Source organism: Melospiza melodia, chromosome 12 (genome assembly GCF_035770615.1).
Source record: "Melospiza melodia melodia isolate bMelMel2 chromosome 12, bMelMel2.pri, whole genome shotgun sequence".
NCBI lineage: Eukaryota > Metazoa > Chordata > Aves > Passeriformes > Passerellidae > Melospiza > Melospiza melodia.
In genome coordinates, this window is record NC_086205.1 from 9480376 (window position 1) to 9501132 (window position 20757).

The following is a 20757-nucleotide window of genomic DNA, read 5'->3' on the forward strand; positions in this document are numbered from 1 at the left end:
ACTTAAAGTTATTTACGAAAGTTCAATAGAGGACTGTTGACGTTTACAAAAATGTTGCTTGCAAGTAGCAGGGTTTAAATGCAATTTTGTTTTTTCAGGTTACAGTGAAAAGGACTTGAAATTTCTTGGGAGTTTTTTCACTAAATGAGCTGCCTCACTTAACAGTTGGAAAACATTCTTATTGCACTGCAAAATTGCCTGGGTTCAAAAGTTTTTCTGGTGTTTTCCATGAACTTTACACAGCTGTATGCAGCAAAGCTGCTGCCGAGTCAGTGTGGGCTTCAGCTTTACCAAAATGAGATTTCTTTCTTGAAGGGACTTGCACCCCAGCAGCTTTATAGAGGAATTTGCATGCGTGATTAGATTTGTTAATGAAGTTCCCTGACTGAGGCACAAGACACAGAATTGTGTTCCAGCATTTGAGAGCACGAGAAGCAATCTGTGCAGGGTTGGCAAGGGAAGGAAATGCTGGTAAAGGAGTGTTATGGGTAAAACTCTAAATGGGATTCACTTACCAATATTTAAAACTGCAGGGTAACACTCAGTAAATATTCTCTGGGTGGTCACTCCAACTTTTACTGAAAATCCTTATGTTGTGATTATGAGAATGTGGTTACTATGTAGAAATTGCTTTGATTTTTGGTTTGTTGGTTTATTTTTTTGTAAATGAAGCTGTGGTCTCTGAAGAAACCAAATCCTTGCACGTGACTCTTCTAATTGACTTGTTTTCCTGGTAGCTCCCTGTGGTGTGCAGTTAAGCCCTGTGCTTTGTGCTGGCAGGACTGGAATGTCAACATTCATGAATAAGAGCCTTGGATGAGGAGAGATTTAAATAGTCCCTGGAATGGGCTGTAACCTTACAGACACTTTGTTTTGTAGCTGTTCTCCCTTCTGGTTAAGGCTGTTATGAAGGGTCCTTTGCTTCCTGTTAGAGCTCTTTCCCCACCCACCCTCTGTGCCCTTTGTAATCTGTTTTTGCTGCTGTTGGAAAGTGTGTCAATGGTGTGAAAGTGTAATGTTTGCATATCTAAACAGCAGCAGTTGAGCTACAGTTACTCTGTTTTTTCCAAACAGTATTATGACTGTGACTGTTGATCCTAAACTCCAGTTATGCTGTAATTTCAAGAATTTGCTTCTTGTGTTCCATAAGGCTTTAGGTTTTTCTGTAATGAGAATTATAATGACAGTTTGTGCTCATGTCTTATATTTTTACTTAAATTCAAACTTATCTATTTTTCAGGTTAGAGACTTAGCTGTTATGATTGCAATGCCCAGTGGATTGGTGTCCTCATCCTGAGGTTTTTGGGAAATTACTGAAATACGTATGATACATTTGCTCCACTCTATTATTAAATGGAAGGGTTTATTGACATTTATTGACTTTGCATTCAGTACTTTGTGCAACATATGCACTTAATCTGCTGCTTGTGTGCCAGGTATTTTTTCAGAAGTGGCATTCTGTTTAAGATAAGCAAAGGAGTGCAGAAGCAGAAGGTCAGGTGGTGTGCTTACATGGGCAGTTTTATCCTCTCTGCAGGCATTTCTCATGCATTCTGTAACCAGCATTAGCTGTGCCCTCGTGTGCACTTTCAGGTCAGACTCACCCACATGATACTTGCTGAATGACTGACTTTGCACACCACAGTTTCCCTTGACTGGCTGCTTGTCTTCTGTAGCTTGGTAGGATGTGTTTGATGCTTCCCACACTGTGCTCTGCTTGCTGGCTGCTGGGGCTGCCCATGTGCTTCTGCTTGCCACTGTTGGATGGGCCCATGTTCTTTCCACTCATGGATGGGGTGGCAGCACAGCCAGGGCAGATGTGCTTCAGTAGCCCTGTCCAGTGTTATGTGGTGTCACTGCAGCTGGCAGCTGAGTGCTGGGACCCCACAGGCAGCCTTAACCTGAATGTCTAAGATCAATAGTTTGGACATATTGCAAGGTCTGAATTATCTTTTAATTCAGACCATTTTGGTGGCTGAGCACAACTGAAATACTGATGGACCACCATACAGGGGTGGTGAGTGGGGGGAGGTTTCTCAGGCTGTGATTTCCCATACTTTTAAAGGGCCATCAGCCATGCTGCTGGGAAAACAGCTGATCCTTGCTCTTGTACAGGACACTTGCTTTATTTGCTGGTGAAACGTCCTGTATCAGCCAGGCTCTGGTGGTGTGTGGCTGCTCCCAGTGTGCAGCATTGCACTCACCCTTGCCAGAGCAGCCCTGCAGTGCTCACTGCACAAGTCTGCTTTGTTTTTGTTGGGAAAGTGTAACTTCCCACCTCTGCTACCTCAGAGACAGGAGATGAGTCAGTGCCTTTGTTCTGTTTTGACTCTATGAGCTGCTTTTGCTTTATTATCTCTTGTGAGAGGAAGGAAGACAGCTTTCCTGTAGTGAGGAAATTAGGCACAGATTGCTATTGGATGAGCTGCTGGAACTTTCCTGGCTTTTACTTGTGAAGAATAAAAACTTTTCTGGGATTTTTGGGGACCCATGATGCTTTAACTGGATAAATATCATGCTATTTTTGATGTTGTATCACCTCTTCCTGTTTCTTGCCTTTGCGACTTGTTTTACTGTAGTCAACCTTGTATCAGACTTGCCCTAGTGAAAGTGTTTCTAATAACTCTCTTAGGTCTGATGCTGATTTTTCCTCTCTTACCTTGAGTGCTCAGTCTGCCTCTCCCTGAGTTTGTGTAAAAACAGCCATGCTGGATATGGTATGGGCTTGCTCAGCTCCAAGGTGACCATAGTCTAGCAGCAGCTAAAAGAAGGCATCTTGGCAAGAGAATGAGGACTGAGAAAAACATGAAGATTAAGAGGCTCAGCTGCCAGATGTTTACAGCTCAGCATATTTCCTGAACCAGATGTGGCCTCTGTTAATGAATTTTGTTTATCTTTTTTGAGTTTGTCCAGTCTTCATCTGAACTTAGGCACCCTCAAAACTATGTGGGAAGGAAGGCTGCATCTCTGTGATTCTGGGAGATCTGTCACTAATAAACTTTGCTGGTGATAGAACAGGATAGTTTGTCTGAAGGGAATGTTAAAATTGTTCCTTATGCGCCCTGCAATCTGTTCTGCTTCATACAAAAGCAGTTTTGTATTTAAAGACCTCAACTAGATTATCCATGGATCACTTATTTTTCCTTCACCTGAACAGCAACTTTCTGCCCTTTTCACCTCCCACCCCTTCTAAGAGATTTGGCGTAGAATAGTACAGAAACTGTTGCAACTGTCTTGATTATTTTAAATTTCTGTGGTCATAAGATACTGAAACATGGTATGATTCCTTGATATATCTAGATGTCTTTAGATTTTAAATGTAGAGGCTTTAAATTACTTTCTTCAGAAGGCTGCAAGAACTGCAGTCCATTCTGAAGGCGTTTGTTTCCTGCTTCATTTGGGCATTCTGTCTTACTTCTGCGGATCCCTGGCCAGGTTTGCACCTCATACTTTGAGATGTTTTTTTCCTTGAAGCCAGGAAGAGAGAAATATGAAAAGATAGATGTTTGAGGTACTTACCCAGCCAAGAATTCCTGTTACCAGGTGCTTTTTAGGTTTTAAACTTGACTGTAGAGTCTACATGTGTATGTAGGCAAGGCATTATCCTGACAGCGAGCTGAGAGGTGTTCCACTTGTTCGTCTTCTTTCCCTGAGATCTTGAAATGGTAAATTAGTTGGTTAGAAACCTGTCATTTCTTCTGCTGGAGCACTGTGTGAAGCTGTGTTTGTCTTTTGTAGATCTGGAAACTTCACCCTATCTGTTAATCTAAGCAGTGCTGGAAGTTATTTTGACGAGCTGGGGCTGTATGTGGGTGTTGTTTTCCTGTTGTGTAGGGCTTGTTTTCTTTTACCCAAACACCCCATGCCTTTTCAAGCCCTCAGGATGTGCTTTGAGATGCTTTGCTTGAGGATGTGTCTGTAACTTTTTGGCTTGAGGCTTGGTACTTGGTAACTGCCTGTAGAGAACCATTTACTGAGAAGGTCAGTAGGATAATTTCAAAGCTATAGCTAATGTCCTCCTTCATTCTCACCTGCCTGTAACCAACCATCCTGTGATCCTTCTTTTCTTCCCACTGATCCTGGGGGAGATTTTTGCTGGCAGTCACTAGAATTTAATAGCTTCCTTCTCCTTTATGACCCTTGACAGCAATAATTAGGAGTACATCCACAGTGCAGTGCCATTATACCGGAGTTTGCTTTTAAAAGAAATCTGATTTTTATGTGTGAAGCACACGTGTGCAATGTGGATGTTGTGTGAACAATGCATACTTACTTGGTAATTTCTCTTAGGTAAGTATTTGTGTTTTTCTGCATCATATTTATTTCAGAATTGTTTGCCTGTTCTGTCTGGTCTTGCACTTCTTGATAAGAATTTTTGGATAAGACTCTTTCTTCAATCATTGTTCCTTTTTCCTTTTGTCCCAGATAATTTCACTGGGGCTTAAGGCTGCAAGATTGGTTCTCAGAGGCACCAGGAAAGGGAAACCTACCTGATTCTTTCAACTTCTATTATTATTTATTACAAACACTTGTGTTTTTTGTCTTTTCAGGCAGAGGCCGAGGAGAAAGCGGTTTCTACCAAAGAAGTTTTGATGAAGTGGAGGGTGGATTTGGGCGAGGAGGGGGCAGGGAAATGCACAGATCACAGAGTTGGGAGGAAAGGTAACAGAACTCTAGCACTTTAAGTTTTTTACACACATCTGTTCAGCTTCCATTTGTGCCTTTTGACTTCATAAGAACACTTTAGGAAAGGTAATTAGTTATATCTGTGAGTGAAGTGTCTGAATTTCTAAGATGGAGTCAAACACAATAATGTTTCTTGAGGCTCTGGAGAAAGTAAAAGAACATTTCTTGCCAAGATTTTTTTCTGCTGAGTTCCTGGGAAGAAGGAGCTAAATACTTTGAGAGAACATAAATTACAGCAGCAGTTGCAATTGAAGTGCTGGTGCTAAGGGTTTGCTTCAGTTTTAGTCTGGACATTGTTCACAGTACTTAGGGGCACATTTGAAAACATACCCAGTTCCCAAGGGCCGTGTGTGTATTGGTGTTCCTGAAAATTTCAGTTGTCACTTGGACCTCTAAAGGTAATGTCCATCAAGCTCTGATTTAAAAAAAGTTCCCACCAAGTAAAGAAAACCAGCAAAACCTATACCTAAAATGAGTTTTTGGAGTAGTTCCAAAACCTTATTTGAAACTTCTATTCTGCCTTTCTAGGGGAGACAGACGCTTTGAAAAACCAGGGCGAAAAGATCCAGGTATGGTTTTGTTACTGTGTGGGCAGAAAATGGGAGGGAGGAGCAGGGTGTGTTTGGGGGAAGGGATTTGTATCAGCCTTTCTTACTGCTCCAAGTACATTGTTGATGCAAGATTCATGATACTGTGCCAGGTTGCTACGTGTGTTCTCAAAGTGTTGTTTCTCTTATTTGTGTTGTTCTCACTATTGGACATTTAAGTGTGGTAGATAAGAAGCATGTGGAGTAAGTAGGTTGTGTTTATTTAATTAAGTTGTGATGTTTACAACTGGAACTAAGTTCCTGTACCTCTGTGAAAGAAGCCTTTGCTGATGAGCAGGCGTGCTGTGGTAACACGCCTTTTTTCAGTGCAGCTTTAAACATTCCTGGTGTGGACTGGTTTGGTACCCAGGATTTCTTGACCATTTGACCTTTAATTTTTTTTGAATGCTTGATAGTGTGAGAGATCCCAGCAGTGTCCTGAGGTTCCCATGCTGATGGATTTTCTGTTGATCAATTTAGTTAAGTCATCATCTGAACCTCCTGTTCAGTCTGGTTATCTACTCTTCTGTCTCTTGTTCCTCCCCTATTCTGTTTCTGAAATGCTTCACACTGGCTATTCACATTCTGGCAGAATGCTGGATCCTTAATTGTGGCCCAGTACTTCTGAACATCCAGCTGAACTTGATTTGGAGTGGGTTTGTCATCTTGGAGATGAAACCTAGACATTCTAAGGGTGATGGGAACATCAGGGCAGCTTTGGCTACCTGATAACTGCAGTGACTTTTGCTGTGCAGGCTCGTGTGCTGCTTGTTCTCTGTTGTTCCTGTTCTCTTATTCCTATGCCTGTGTCTTCTCTATTTAGGACCCAAGTAATCTTTGGCTTTGCTAAATGAGTCTTGGCTACATACCCTCCTTGGTAATATGCTGAGAAAGCATAAATTAGAACAGAATTGCAGGTTGCATTTAAAGACAAACCCAAAGAGATCCAATTGTAATTAGAAGTTGACAGGAATGCATTTTAATCTCTGTGTAGCTGTTGGCATTTTTGTAGTGAGAGTAGCATAAATTGCCATATTTATAATTTTCTGGATTACCATGGTGACACATACCATGGGAGTTTGCTTTCAAAGCCCTTCCAGTCCTCCCTCCATCTAGGAAAGAGTGCTTTTATTTTTCTGCTTGTTAAGTTGAATGTCAACATAAAATTAAGATGCCTATGTTTTCCTCATTGTCTCCTTTAAAAAGAGGATACTTGTAGAAAATAATTTGATATTGGTCAGAGATTGACCAGTTTTAAATGTCAGCAGTGAAACTCAGGACTTTCCATGTATCTATATATTCACAAATTTTTTAGGAGAAAATGAAAGTGGGGGAAAGTAAGTACTTCTGAGATTTCAGGGCTGCATTTTTACAAAAAAAAAAAAAAAAGGATGTCGAAGTAGTATCTACCACAGTTGATTTAGTTTTATTTATTTAGCTGCTTCTTGTTGTTGTGATTAGAAATATAGCAATTCTAGTTCCAGCATATAGAATGTACCATGTTTCTGATAAAGAAGGATGAAAGTATTGCATATTAGTGTAGGATCAGATTTCAGTATTTCTCAGTTGAAATTGAGGAGAATTTACACTGTGCAAAATGTCCTTAGAGAAGTTGATGTCTGCCAAAGGTTAATCTGCAGCTAGTGTAGTGCATTTTGTGTTTGTAGCAGCTGCTAGTGATGAGGGCTCTGTTGAATGTGTCCTCCAAGAACTGTTCCCTGGGGAAGATGGTGTCCCTGGTGCAATTTGTTGGAAGCTCATTGTGAGTGATGATGTGCTTATTCTCAAATTATGAAACTTTTTGAGTACCTAATTGCTCTTCTTTAGTTTCTTGTATTTCTCTGCAAGTCAGTATGAGAGGCAAAAGACCTTCAATCTTTCTGAAGTTTTATTATAAAAATATTGTTTTTAAAACAGCATTGCTATGTTAGAGGTTAATGTTGCGGTAAGTGAGAAGACCATTTCTCTCCCCTTCACTTCCAAAGAGACATAAGGTGGAGAGCACAGAAATATTGACAGGAAGTGTTGGTCTGTTCTGACTCAAGCCTTGGTTAATTATAAGTAGTTATTGTTATGTAATGGCTTTCCAATGACAAAATATTTTGAGTATGAGATAGGGTACAGATGTGCCAAAAGAAGTCCCACGTTAATAGCAAGCACGAATATCCACACAAAGCTGTGGAAGCAGAAAGGAAAGGAGTTGACATACAGGTTATAATTCAGGCTCACATGCTTTAGCAGATGCCTGTACTGGTTTCTGATTCCTTGGTTAAACTCCTTAGTTGAGATTTTATTCTGTGATTTTACCATGTTTCAGTTTTTCCTTGCTGTTTCATAGAGCCTTGGATTCAGATTACATCATTTACTGAGTTGCCAACTTTTTCATGTTCTTTATTCTGGAAGATCCCATTAGAGAATTATTAAGAAATCAAATATTTAATCACTTCTGGGTATTTGTAATGGAGGATAATGCAAGATCCCTCAATAAAAAATTGAGATTAAAAAAGTAATAGAAATTTAACAAATACTTATTTCTCAAATATGATCAGTATGCTGTTCTTAAAAATTAATGGTTACTTTTTCAGTGCTCACAGTTTGTGAGGTCACATTTGACTGATTCTCAATATAAACTGTATCTGTTCCTGGTTTCAGCGTGCAGATTGAAGATGCCCAAAGTATTTCTAAGTTTGTTGCAGATTGTCACAGTCTGACAGACTTCACTTAGAACCCAGATTGTAATTGGAAGACTGAGGCCATTAGCAAAGAAAATGAGCAAGTTGCTTTCTTCAGCATGTCTGTCTCTTCACAAAAGCTGCTTAATTTTCTGTGCAGCCTCCTGACTAATACCAGCTTAGTAGCTGAAGGGATTTGATTAGTTATCAGCAGTTAGAAACTTGTAGTGAGTAAATGTTATGTAGTTTAAACAAATCTGAGAAGTCATTTGTGGAACCTGGTGAGTTCTGCTTTATGTGTGGATTTTGGTTAGGTTCAGAAGACTTGCATATAAAAGGTGTGTTCAAGTGGCTATAAAAAGAACGCTGAATTTCTTTGAATCATACTTTCCCTCTCTCTGCCTGGCTTGTTCTGCTGCCATGTCTTGCTGGCAGGAGTTGCGTTCACAGAAGGTTCATCACTGGCTTGCTCTTGCTGTACTGAAGCATGGAGTGCTGTGTTGGTGCATCAGAGCCCATCAGCAATTTTCCTAGGTTTCTACTCCAATTTGGGCCATGGCATATTTCCAACACTTTCAGACATCCATGATTCACCAGTTCTCTGGAACTGTAAAAGCAATATTAATGTATTTTCTGCCCTTGTTCTGAAGTAACTACACAGTTCTTTGTCTAATTTGCTTGTGCAGTATAATTCAGTTTTGCATTCCAAAATGTAGTATTTGGAGATTACATTTAGCATATACTAATAACATGTGTTTTCTTTATACTTGCTGTTGTACTCCCTTTTAAACCAAATCTGTAAAAAGAAAATTATTTTAAAACCAGGACAACTTCAAAGTATTGAGTCATATAGAAATAAAAAAAACGAGCCCACCTTTGATTAGATGGGAATTGAAATTAGAAATAGCTTTGTATACCTCTGGCTCTAAATCATGAGATTACAGTCCCATGTGACATATGAGAGAAACCATGCCTCACCCAGAATGCTGTCAAACAATACTCAATACTTCACACAGAATGCTGCCCTATGTCAGCCTCTACACAGGAGTCTGTTTTACTGCTCTTGCACTGGTTTTTAATTTGTAGGCCTCTTATCAATGTCTTACATTGATAGAGAATGTGGAAAAAATGCAAGAAATAATTAAAAAATATTGGTGTTGACACAAGGGGGAAAAGGGTTCTTTAAGTTGTGTATGAGTCAATAACCAAAAAGCAGGGATGAAGAGGGATGAAGGCAGTGTAACTTGATAGTGTGCTGCTCACCAGGCTCCACAATAATCACTAATGCTTGTCCATAGAGTGAAGTTTAGAAAAGATTTTGGGAGTGTTTGTGGTAAATCTAATCTCTCCAAAGATCTGCAATGGGGGAATGCAGCACTTGAATTATTTTGGAATGAGAGCTCAGTTGGAACAAAAATGTGGCCCTTCTGCCTCATTCCCTAACTGTGTGTGTAATACTTCTGTGGGGTGACTCCCCAGACCCTAAAAATGAAAGTAGTTTTTTGCTGACCCCGTTTGGGTTATGAGCACACTTCAGTCAACAGTTTTGTGACTTGAGAAGAATTCAGTTTAAGCTATCTGGTCAGATAGTTTGAGGCCATTTTTCCTGCTGCTGACCACTTGGATGACATTAAGAGGAAGTATATTTGGTAATGTCTTATGCTGTTGTCAATGAAAGTTGCTATTTATGCCATCTGGGTTTGTGGGAAAAGTCTTTTACCTTTGAGAGGTAACTTTAATTCTACTTGAGTGTTCAGGTATGAGCACCTAATAGGCACTGATTTTGTTGAGAGCTTGGAAATAGTTATCCATCATTGTGTTTTTCCTTTAGCATCTTAAATTATTTAGGAGCTTCAGAGTGGTGTCTTAATTGCAGTAGGTTTATGAAGCACTTAAATACAGAAGTCTAATGTATAGTTTGTTTTAATTTTTTATTTCAAAATTGATTCAAGTGTCTCTAAATATTTTTTGTGCTGTGTGTACAGGCAAAGATTGATGTTAGAAAGCATAAAATATCAATGGATGCAGTTCTACTTCTCATATATATATTGCATCTTTCTGGGTCTGATATACTTGAGACAAGCAACGCAGAGGTGAAAACATGTTGAATGTATGGGCCTTTAAAAAAAAACCCCTACATTCATTCATTAGAAATAGTCTTTTTTTTTTCCACTGCTAAGTAATTTATTCAGTGTTTTCAATTAAGAAAAAATTTCCATTGCAGTATTTGTCATGTACACCTAGATTTTTTGATAGTGTCTTCATAGACCGGTCTGAGAGTGAGATGCTCTCTTATTTGGCAGAATGAAGAACTGCACTTAGGATATATAATTCTGCTTAATAAGCACAGCTGGAGTGCTGTTCACTGCCATGAGAGATTGGCAGGACTTTCAGCCATCTGAAAATGATGTAAGTCTGTATTCCCAAAGAGATAGGAGAGAGACTAGCAAAGCTAGGCTTTTGGATGAACAGAGTTACTTATACCAGAACTCATGTATTCACAGAATGACCCCATGTTGTTTTCTGCTTTTGTTTTGTTGTCCATTTTGTCACAAGCTGGTTAATTATGACTTTGGTCAGCTTTAGGAGTTTTGAAGATCTCTCCTTTTGGGGTCAGTGTGGCTTTAATCATAGTCTGGTGAATTCAGGAGATAGCTCTTCTAATTTCCCAAGAATTAGTACTGTGATTCAGTGGTGACTTCATGCTGGGTGGTTAATGCAGCCTCTCATCGGTGGGCACACACATTCTCTTCACTCTGTATTTCACGTTGTAATCAGAAGGATGGGACTACAAGAGAGATCACTAGAAGATGGCAGGGCAGGCAGGGAAGTAAGTTTTTAAACTGAACCCCACAAGTTTAATATAATAATAATTAAAAAAGCACAAAGTTCAAGGTTTGCTCTCTCTACTTTGTGAGGCCAGTCTGAGAGTGTTAGAAGCTGTCCATAGGCTGTCCATTGATGCGGATCTCCTTGTCAGTCCTTTTTGGACTCTTTGAGTCAGGTGCCGCTGGGTGCTCAGGAATAGTCTTGTCAAAATTCTCCATCCTGGTCTGGTATTCGCCTTTGGCATTGCGGGCTAGCAGGGAGGCGAAGCGGTGGTACACCAGGATCTCTGACGGGAGGTAGGATGTTCTCTTCTGGCACGGTTCTCCTGTTCCCTCCTGCACAGCTGACAGGAAAACAACCAGCTCAAAGTGGGGAGGAACTTCTCTCCAAAGGAGAGCAGCCAGTGGGCTGGATGCAGTGATGGTGTGATAGTAGGTCAGAGGGAAAGTGAAAAATGGACACTCCTGTGTAGTGATGCTGTCCAGGTGAAAGTCAATGCTAGTTTGGTGCAGCTGGCCACTCTCTTGTTCTTGGTAAAGTATAGCAGAGATCTGGACGTTGATCAGGGGCCTGGAGCGAATGTTGGCCACCTGGAACATGAGCTGAGGCTTCCCCTCGTTGTATGTGACCACGGCAGAGCGAGAGAAGCGGATGGAGAGTGCCCGGTTCTTTGGGCGGGCAATCTTGGCCACGAAAGCACCTGGGGCATGGGAAAGAGCAAACTCAGCGTGAGCACAGGGCCTGGGCTGGCTCCCTGCAGGTTCCAAGGGAGCAGAAACAGACTGAGGCTGGAAAGACCATGTTTGGAAACTGTTAGGTTGGCATCATATTAACCTGCTTTTGTTCAAAAAAGTATAGCTGTCCTAAAATACTTATTTTTCTAAGTTATGTTCACTTGTTAATATTTGGAAGTCAACTGTAGCTGTAAAGAGGCTATTAGCTTGCCCCAACTTGTTGTAATTGGAACTGATCTTGATATGTTATACTGTAGAAGCTCTTTCTAATACACAGTAAACTAGCCTGTGTATTTTCAAAGTATTTTGAGTTCCTTTAAACATGAAGAATATTTTAAATAACTTAAAATCCCTCAAAGTAACTGTGACATTGTAAAAACTTAGTTACTGAGGAATACATAAACACTGAGTTAAAGATCAATGAAGATAGCTCAGCTAGATGAAAGTACACCTTAAAAATCAAAACAAATTGACTTTAAATATTGTAATTATATGGCAATAGCTGAGAGATAGAATGGTATAAGAAATAAATGATTGAGAGCAATATGTTGTGATCTACCACAAGTGTTTTTCAATTAATACTGAAGTTCTCAAGTCCAGATATTGATAACACCTCATTTGTCTTTTGTTGATTAAAGTTAAGTTCTAGTACTACATAGCTGAAATCTTGTCATCCTTGTAGTGGCTACCTTAATTATTCTTTCATATATCAAAATGAATAGTATTTTTTTCTAGCTCTATTCTTAAATCCAATTGTTACACCTATTGTGTGTAAAGATGCAGTAGGAAGGATTACCTGTGAGGAGGGCTTCTAGCATGAGCCCCAGGACCATCTGGAATGCCAGCAGTGCAACGGCACTGGGACAGTCCCCACTTGGGAACATGGTGCCGTAGCCAATGGTGAGTTGTGTCTCCAGCGAGAAGGAGAAGGCAGCTGTAAAACTGGTGACGTGCTTGACACATATAGTGTGGTTGGCAGGTGGAGCATTGTGGTCCAGCTCCAGGTCCCCATTCATCTCAGCCAGCAGATACCAGAGCACTGCAAAGAGCAGCCAGTGAAGGACAAAGGAAGCGGAGAAGACGAGCACCATCCATCTCCAGCGCATGTCCATGAGTATCCCCCACACGTCTCGGAGGTACGACACACCTCTGCCTTTGGTCCCGGCCATGTGGAACGTGCTGTGCCCATCCTTGGTCACCAGCCTCAGGTGCCTCTGAGTCAGGAGGGGAGTGCTGGACCTGGTGTTATTGCTCTCTGGCGTGTCTGTCGTCATCTTCTAGAAAGGAGAAGAAAGGAAAAAAAAGTGATACAATGCCACATATTTGTATTTTGCCTAATGGTCACAGCTTCTGACACATCAGCAGGGGTAGAAATACTGCAGCCAACAAAGGAGGGCTTATACATTGCAATCCAGAGAAGATTAAGTCAGGAGCCTGGAGAGGAATTTACCACTGTTTGTGGTAATACTTTGCTAGAAAAGATTAGGTTTAAAAATCTGACTACTTCTCAAATTCTCCCTGCTTAGCTGTTTAAATAAAAATTTCATACTTTACCTTCCTAAATTTACATAGGAGTCACATGCTTTAATGCTCTAGGGGTGAGTGGGATGGGATTAGGCATACTGTGTGTGAAAAGAAACTGAATTTAGCTGATTATATCAGATTTTGTAACTTGTTTTGAGCAGAGTATAATAATTTACCAGTACTATTAGGAATACTATTAACAGTAGTATAGTGCTACAGAAAGAATGTTTGTTATATTATCTCTGTAACATATTTATGCATTTTAGGGCAATGTTGTACTATAGCTACTAGCCCTTTCTGATTCTTCTAGCTCAAGAATTGTCTCCTGTCTGCACCCACTATGTCCAGTTAAACAGAATTAGAGTATTCAGGGCAGAGCTACTTCTGGGAGTCTGAGGCTGTTTATGTAAGGATCAGGTAAAAAGAGGGCAGGAGAGCAATTCAGAAAATACACTGTGACATATTTTCCAGTCTAGTCTGCCTGAGCAGTTCAATTTTTACTAGTGACCAAGTAAAATAGGACAGCAAGCATATGGGAATTAAGGTAGAATTGCAGATATGGGAAGCAAAATGGATATCTGTAGATATTTGGTATATTAGGCTCCTTTGTTTGCTTTTAAACCTCAGAGCTTGTGGAATTTGCTGGAGCTGGTGAATGTCTTTTGAAAAGACAGTGGTCACTCAAATCCATACATTTTATATGTGTATGTTTAAAGTTCACCTGGGGCAGATTAAAATTAAGTACGGGTTTGTGTAAAATAGAGACTTCATGTACAACCTGTTTAAAGAAGGTTGTGAGGAAGCTTGCTAGAACAACAGAGAACTTAGAAATACCTGTAAATTCTGCAAATGATTATTATATATGGTGTATTTAGTCAGTTTTGGTTTTCTATTGATTTTGACTTCTCTTTGAAGGATGGCTGCTTCAGTCTATTACATTTTTTCATAGAGGAATTGGATTTTTCCCTTCCAACAGAACCAGCTTAATTTTCTCTTGAAATGCATTAGAAGTAAGGATCCTGAAATTCAGAATGAGTTTATGGTAGGTGAAAATTTGTCTTGTGATCTTTGATCCCATTAACCAGCAGTTTGCCTGTTTGCTTAACCTTCAACCAAATTTTTGTAACTACAGGAGATTCTCTCTTGCTTTTACTTGTGTTTAATGCCTACTGAGGTACGAGGATTGATATCACAGTGACTATTTAGCTATTTTTTTTTCTTTTCTCAAAACCATACAGCTATTACTTCTATCCATGCTGTAGTCAGAGGGAGATAAAGTAGATGATGGCCTGAGTGGAATTTGCTGGTTTTTCCCTTATTTTAATTTTCCAATTCACATCTCCCAGGTGGAATATTTTGAAATCATTCCCTCTGTCAGAGACTGCAGTGGACTTAGCGAGGTTCTCCTGGCATATGGTACCAGGCTACCTTTCTTGGGGGATTTTGGTTGTAGTCCATCCACCTTCACTGAGTTGACTCTTCAATCTGCTGCATGGCTCCCTGAATGGCAGTTCTCACTCTTGCTGTACAGTAACCTGAATGTAATTATATGTATTTCAGTCATCCAATGATTAGTGACTTGTCTGTAGAGCACAGTTCTTGTGCCAATATCTAGATGAGCCCTTGTGGAGGCCTTGAAGGCACTGGAAAATGAGCATTTCTGGATGGAAATGATTATGAGGACCATGCTCGAAATGAGCTCTGAACAGTGCCTTGGTTTTATCAGAGTAAGCCATACTCACAAGAAACATTCCCTTGTTTGAAGAAAGAACACTTACAGAACAAAATGCCTCTGAGTGAATCATGCATTCAAAATAAACCAGCAAACCAACAAAAAACCCAAAACAACAAAACACAACCAAAAGCCAAAACTTCTGGTTTTGTGTAAATTCTTTTGGTACTTTGAGGGCAGGATCTGCTTTGTAGACTCTAAGCAATATGGGTTTACAGAACAAATAGGTAATGTGGAAGTGATTCTGATACTGACTGATGGGTGACAGAAGCCTTTCTGTGGTGTTATGTACATTAAGAAAAAAGGGAAAACTTTCTTAACATGGTACATTATTTTTGGCTGTGCTTCAGATCTTCTCATGAGTGTTTGAACACTACAGACTTAGAGCAAATGCTGCCAGCATTGTAGGATCTCAGATTTGTTGATTAAGGAGCTTCTTAGGGTGGTGATTAATCACTTAATGTTGTCTTAAACTCTGAAAAAAGTCAGGTTCTTTGGGATTTATTCAATGGAGGAGGGCTGATTCCTGACAGATTTTGAAGAAACTTGAGAAAGAGAACCTACATTAGCCCCCAACAGCACATTTCAGAACAGTCCTGTGACTCTGCTCCTTGAGACTCCCAAGCAGGTGAATTTGCCTTCTGAGTTTAACCAGGTTGTGCACTGGTACAGTGATTTCTAGTCTAGGACTGTTAAAAATGTTAGTTTTCTATTTCAGTGGCAGGGATAGCTTTGGAAATGTGCGAGTTCCAAAACCCCTTTTTTCAAGCGCTGTTGATGGGTTAAGAGCCAGAAATCTTGGAGTGAGAAAAGCAGATAAGAAACTGCAAATGGACACTGAGAGCAGTGCAGTTGGGAGTGAGTATGAGGCAAAAGAGTAACTGCCCTCTGGCAAATACCCATGTTGGAGGATCAGTCCTCTCTATTCTCAAAAGCAGGGGCAGCTTAAGAGCAGATGTGATTTTGAATTTAAAAAGTGTTAATGTCTTCTGTCTACTCCTTTCCTTGCCCATAGTAAAAAAATACAAATACCTTCTTTCCTTGTTAGTGATAAATTAATGAAGTTACAAAGTACAATTTGGAGCACCTGATTGAATTCCCTGCCTGGCACGGTCCTTGATTGACCCCATATTAATCCCCATTTCAGTGTATATTTTAGGAAAGACATTCAGATCTTCAACTTGAGAAGAAAAATTCAGTGTTTGTTGGAGAATGCTTGTCTCTTGCAATATTTCTTTTCCAGGTTTGTCCAGTGGTCTCTCTCAACACCCTTTATGTTATGTTACTTGGTGGGTTTTGCTTTTTCTGGTTCCTGACATATGCAACTGTTGATGAAGCTTTTGTGTTTATTGTACCTCCATTTCTCAGCTGATAGCCCCTGACTAGAAAGACAGGAACTGTCAGAAATCACTTTTCTAAACCTCTTTTGGCATGGTGACCAGTCCTTTACCACACATTTGCTGTGTGTAATCCTTCCTGTTTACCTTCCCTTGAAAGCTAAATTATCACCAACACCACTGTGTCAGTTTGTTCTCAGCTTTTTTTGGTTTTCAGTCTTTTTATCATCTTGTCCCTCATCCTGGCTTCTTTCTTTTAAACACTTCTCTAAGACAAATCAAGGTAGGGTGAGTACTAATTTTTAAAAAAATCAGATTCCTTCTAGCAGTGGGACAGGTTCTAAACTGACCTGGCTGGCTAATGATTTATGTTTGATAAAACCTTGCATTACAGCTTTGGGATGTTGCTTGCATTTCTGAAATTCATGATCCAGCATGTGGCTCTCCCATGCTTTCCTTTTTAGATTGAGCTCTTCTTCCTTGTGTTGTAACAGCCTTTACTGCATTCTGTTGACTTTCTGTTCCATGCCACCATGGAGCAGAAGGTCAACAGAATGCAATAGAGGATTGCACCATTTGACTTTCTGTTCCATGCCACCACGTTGATTTCCTCTCCTTTCCTCTTGCTTAGCTTTTTCTTAGGACTTTGGTAGGGTTGCAGGGAAACTTATTGGCAGCACTATCTTCATTTCCATTTGCCTTCTCAGTTGAAGGCATTCAAAGTGACACTTCCAGCCTATTCTCACTTGGTATACAAATACATTTGCAACCTTTTGAGGAGCCTGAGTGAGGAGTTGTGTTCAGAGGAGGCTTCTGCAGTGTTGCCCTACTTGCCCAGCTTCTAGTCTTAACAAAGTCTGTTCTAATTGACCATGGAAGGGATTTGAAACAGTTTATGCTGTTCTGCTTCATTCTGACAGGAAAGTGGTCTTGAGGACTTGCTATTTTCTGGGAGTGACTGCAAAAACTGCTTTTTGTAACTGCAGCATCATTTCAAGATTTACTAGAATCTCTGTGATGGCATGCCCCTGTGGGGATGTGTACATTCCTTCTTTACTTGGCCTGGCTTTGCATGATCATGTACAAGCTTCAGATTTAAACCTTGTCTGCTCTGAGCTGGGATTGTGCAGGTCTGTTGCTGCCTCTGCACTTTGCAACAAGAACAAATTAAGATTATGATTTGTAAAGGCATTTTTCATGCTATTAAAATTGCTGTTCTGTGTGGTTTTGTTTTTAGATTGTTGTGTAATTTTTTTAGACTGAATGGCCATCCTTGGAGATGCTCTGGCATTGTTATTAGGAAATGAAGGTTTTTTCAGTATGGATGAAATTACTGGGTCATATAACTTACATTAGGGGACAGCCTTAGAAATGTAGTAGGTAATTCAGCTTGAGAAGCTGCATTGGTTGAAAGCTCATGCTTCTGTTGTGAGTAGAACAGTTAACATTTCAAACATATTTGTCCTTTTGGTTTTGTAGCTAATGCCTCATTGAGATGAATGGAAGTAGTTTGTGACAAAACTGTTACTTCTGAGCAGTGTGCAGAATTAAGATAAGCTTTCAGGACTTGTTACATTTATAAGTAGGTCTTGTTAAAATGGAAACTTGAATTTGTTGACCCCAAAAAAAAGTTTCTTTTTTCAAAGCGAGTGCCATAAAGGATAGGATGTGAGAGCTCATACTTCTGACTTTCTGCGACAGTTTATTACTCAATGCACTTTAAAGAAAGAGGTGATAAAATAGGAGACTATGTCTCCTTTTATATGCAGGAAAAAAACTCATATACTTGATTTCTGGGAAGCTAAATAGTGCTCCATTTTATATATAATGTATTTTCACATAAGTACTCTGAAGATCCATATGAACGCTAATTCTTGATTTTGAAATAGCACCTGAGTGGACCAACTAGCCTGGCCACTTTTGGCTAAGCAGAAAAGCAACATTTAAGCAAAGTCTTAGTAAAGGCTGTAAAATATTCCTGTATATATTAAATTTTTATAAAGAAACTTAAATGCAGAATTAAATGTTGGTAACAGGAGTAATTTGATAGTTGCCAGGGAGGGTTATATTTGATGTAAGGCTGCCGAAGTTTGCTGCCACCCTTTTTTTGTGGAACTTGCTGTTTTTGAAGAGCAGTCCTGCCCTGTGAGATGCAGGCTTTCCCATGGCTTGCCTGGAATGGCTGAGTTGTGCAGGACAGAGGAGTTCACTCCATGTCCCTGTGGAACCCTGGGCAGCGGTGCCAGCTCGCTCTGTGTCCATAAGCACAGGGATGAATGCATTGATGGAAAGATTGAAAACTGTTGATATCTGAGATATAATTGGAGATGGTAAAAGCAAATTTGAAGATGTGAAGCTTGTCTCTTTTAATTTGTGATGGAACTGAGTGCTGAGTTATGAGTGCAGCAAGGTGAGGATGTCTTTTTCATAATTCTTGGCCAATTTCATGACACCCACCTGCTGTAGCTGGAGCTTGCAAATGCTCCATGTCTGCAGAGCCTTTCCAGCACTTATCTCAAAAACTTTCTGAAAAAATGCAGCTTAAAGACTTTGGATTTGCTCTGTGTGCTCTTAGGGCTCTGGTCACCCGAGACAGCATTTTCTTTTTGAGGGGGAAGAATCAGTAACCATTTTGTTTAAGGTGACACTTAGTTTAGCAAGTTTTAGAAATAAAACTCTCTGCTCTCAAAAGAACTTGGATTTTTTTGATTAAACAATTGAAATTATACAGTAAGAAAAAAAAAAAAAAAAAGAAAAAACAGGATGGTTTTGTGTACTTACCAGTCTTTAGAAGGTCTTTGTGCAGGAGGAGGGGATAACCTGGGCTCCAGGAGAGGGACTGCTCTGGTCTGGTGTACTGGTCCCAGCACTAGTAAGAAACTTCCCACAAGGGGTTGGTAAAGATTAAAAAAAAACACCAAAACCTTTAAAAATGGGTTTGTATGTCTCATTCCTGTGTTTATATGCTGGGGGGATTGGTTTCCATCTGAAGCTGATTTGATTGGTCATTTTGCCTGCAGGGGGGCTGGTTGGCTCTGATCATGTGGAAAAGAATTCTGGTTTGTTAGGAGCATTTCTTTACCCAACACAAACTCTTAGCAGCCAAGGAGAAATCCTCAAGCACTTACTTGGAGAAGGGGTGCCTTCTTCCTCACCTCCTTAATCAAGATAATTTTTTAGGTTTGTATAACCTAAAGTTTTGCATGAAAGTTGAAAAGGCCAAAATTCCCTTGGAGTAGCTGAGTGGAAAAGTTCCATATTGCTGCTGAAAACCCACACTGTTCGCTGATATATTTTCTCTAACCAGTGTGAACTACTGTTCATTTGAGTGAAGAGGGACACTCTTGGGTCCCCCTGCTGCTCCACTTGTTCCTTTCCTGTTAGCTCCCAAGCTCTGGAATGTGAATGCAAAGGTGGATGCAGCTCCTGGTGCAGCCTGTGCTCTCAGGAGGCTGTTGCTGACTTGCAGCCTAATGCTGCTCAGAAGATGTAGACCTGGCCATTTCCACCTCCCCATTGCTCCTTTGTGAAAACATGGAATTAATCACAGGATTTTGCTAAAGCCTAGGAATGAAACAAGGCAGATTAGGTGGCTTGCTGATTCCATGAGGCAGATGAAACCACTTTTGCTTAAGCTGTTTGCTCTTCCACTCATGAAATGAGAGGAGCTGCTGAGGGTATGTCTGAGTGGGCAGCTGTGCAGAGTGGTCAGTGTGCTTCCCTGCTGGACCAGCTCTGAGGACAGCTCTGGAACACAGTACTGGTTCACTTTTTTTTTTTTTTTTTTTATCCCTTGGTGAGCTGCTGATGTGAGGGCTTTGACTGAACGTCAGATGTAAGAGGATCTGAGAAACAAAGGCTGTGGTTGTTTGCAGTAAAACTACTGAAGGCCTGCTGGGAAAATCATTAATGTAGACTTTCCTGCTTAGGAAACAAAATCCTCCCTATTTTCCCTTCTTTAACCTTCCCCCAACCCTAAATTGCAAAACATTAATTTTTTGCTTCATTAGAATGGAACGTTTTAATGCATGTTCAGGCACAGCACTGAAAGTTGATAGGCATGGTGTGACTTTGAAAACCAGGGCAAATAATGTAGTGCCAGGGGACTCCCACCAGTGTGACAAGGCTGTAGGATGGTGTGACTCCCTCTTCACCCTTCCCTCCACTGCAGACAGCCTCACTTAGTCACAAGTAGGATGTTGGTTTCAAACAGTATTTTCTTAGAAGCCATCTTCTGAACTGTAGAAAGCATTTGCTGAGTGGTCACTGGTGTGGTTTTCTAATCTAATTCAACTGAATGAGATGGAAATTATTATACAGTTGTATAGCAGGTGAAATTAGGTGCAGTGTGTGTTTCACGTGTGTTATGGAATTGAACTCTTGTTAATTCCTTTGAATCTATTGGCTCACTCACACTGGTGACAGTAGATAATGGACAATTTAGTGAAAAAAATAGGGGATTATATTTGATAGTATGTTTTTGAGACCTGCTGTTGAGATTGAGATTTTATGCAGAGAGATTGAAAATTTGAAGCTAGAAATGGGATTCAGAACTTCTGATCTGTCACTGGGAGTCACTTGATGGTATTTGTATTCCTGTGGTGTTTCTAGCATGTCCTGTAGTGTTCCAGTAAGAAGGTAGTCTTTCTCTAGAAG

At 40.2% G+C, this 20757-nt stretch overlaps 2 protein-coding genes across 11 annotated transcripts in view; one reads left to right on the forward strand and one right to left on the reverse strand.

The window, feature by feature from the left end:
* The window catches only part of GIGYF2 (GRB10 interacting GYF protein 2), a 75445-nt gene that overhangs the window by 24092 nt on the left and 30596 nt on the right, over window positions 1–20757 (forward strand). For 9 of the 10 annotated variants that reach the window (XM_063166723.1, XM_063166726.1, XM_063166729.1 and 6 more), the window contains 2 exons: window positions 4551–4662; window positions 5215–5255. The exons of the other annotated variant lie outside the window; for it this stretch is intronic. In XM_063166723.1, the coding sequence (XP_063022793.1) occupies window positions 4551–4662; window positions 5215–5255 (153 nt within the window). The remainder of the gene's footprint in view (window positions 1–4550; window positions 4663–5214; window positions 5256–20757) is intronic. 10 annotated transcript variants of the gene reach the window in all.
* Window positions 10879–19009, reverse strand: KCNJ13 (potassium inwardly rectifying channel subfamily J member 13). The gene is made up of 3 exons (XM_063166734.1): window positions 18883–19009; window positions 12305–12785; window positions 10879–11474 (listed from the first exon to the last, which is right to left on the reverse strand). Exons 2-3 carry the CDS (start codon window positions 12780–12782, stop codon window positions 10879–10881), a joined length of 1074 nt encoding a protein of 357 aa, XP_063022804.1. The 5' UTR covers window positions 12783–12785; window positions 18883–19009.

What these genes read in the sequence shown, in the direction of transcription:
- KCNJ13 (XM_063166734.1), bottom strand. Translation starts at nt 12,782, where the DNA reads ATGACGACAGACACGCCAGAGAGCAATAACACCAGGTCCAGCACTCCC. An exon ending in GCTAGAAGCCCTCCTCACAG is followed by an intron (nt 11,475 to 12,304) that starts GTAATCCTTCCT and finishes CCCATGCCCCAG; the next exon opens with GTGCTTTCGTGGCCAAGATT.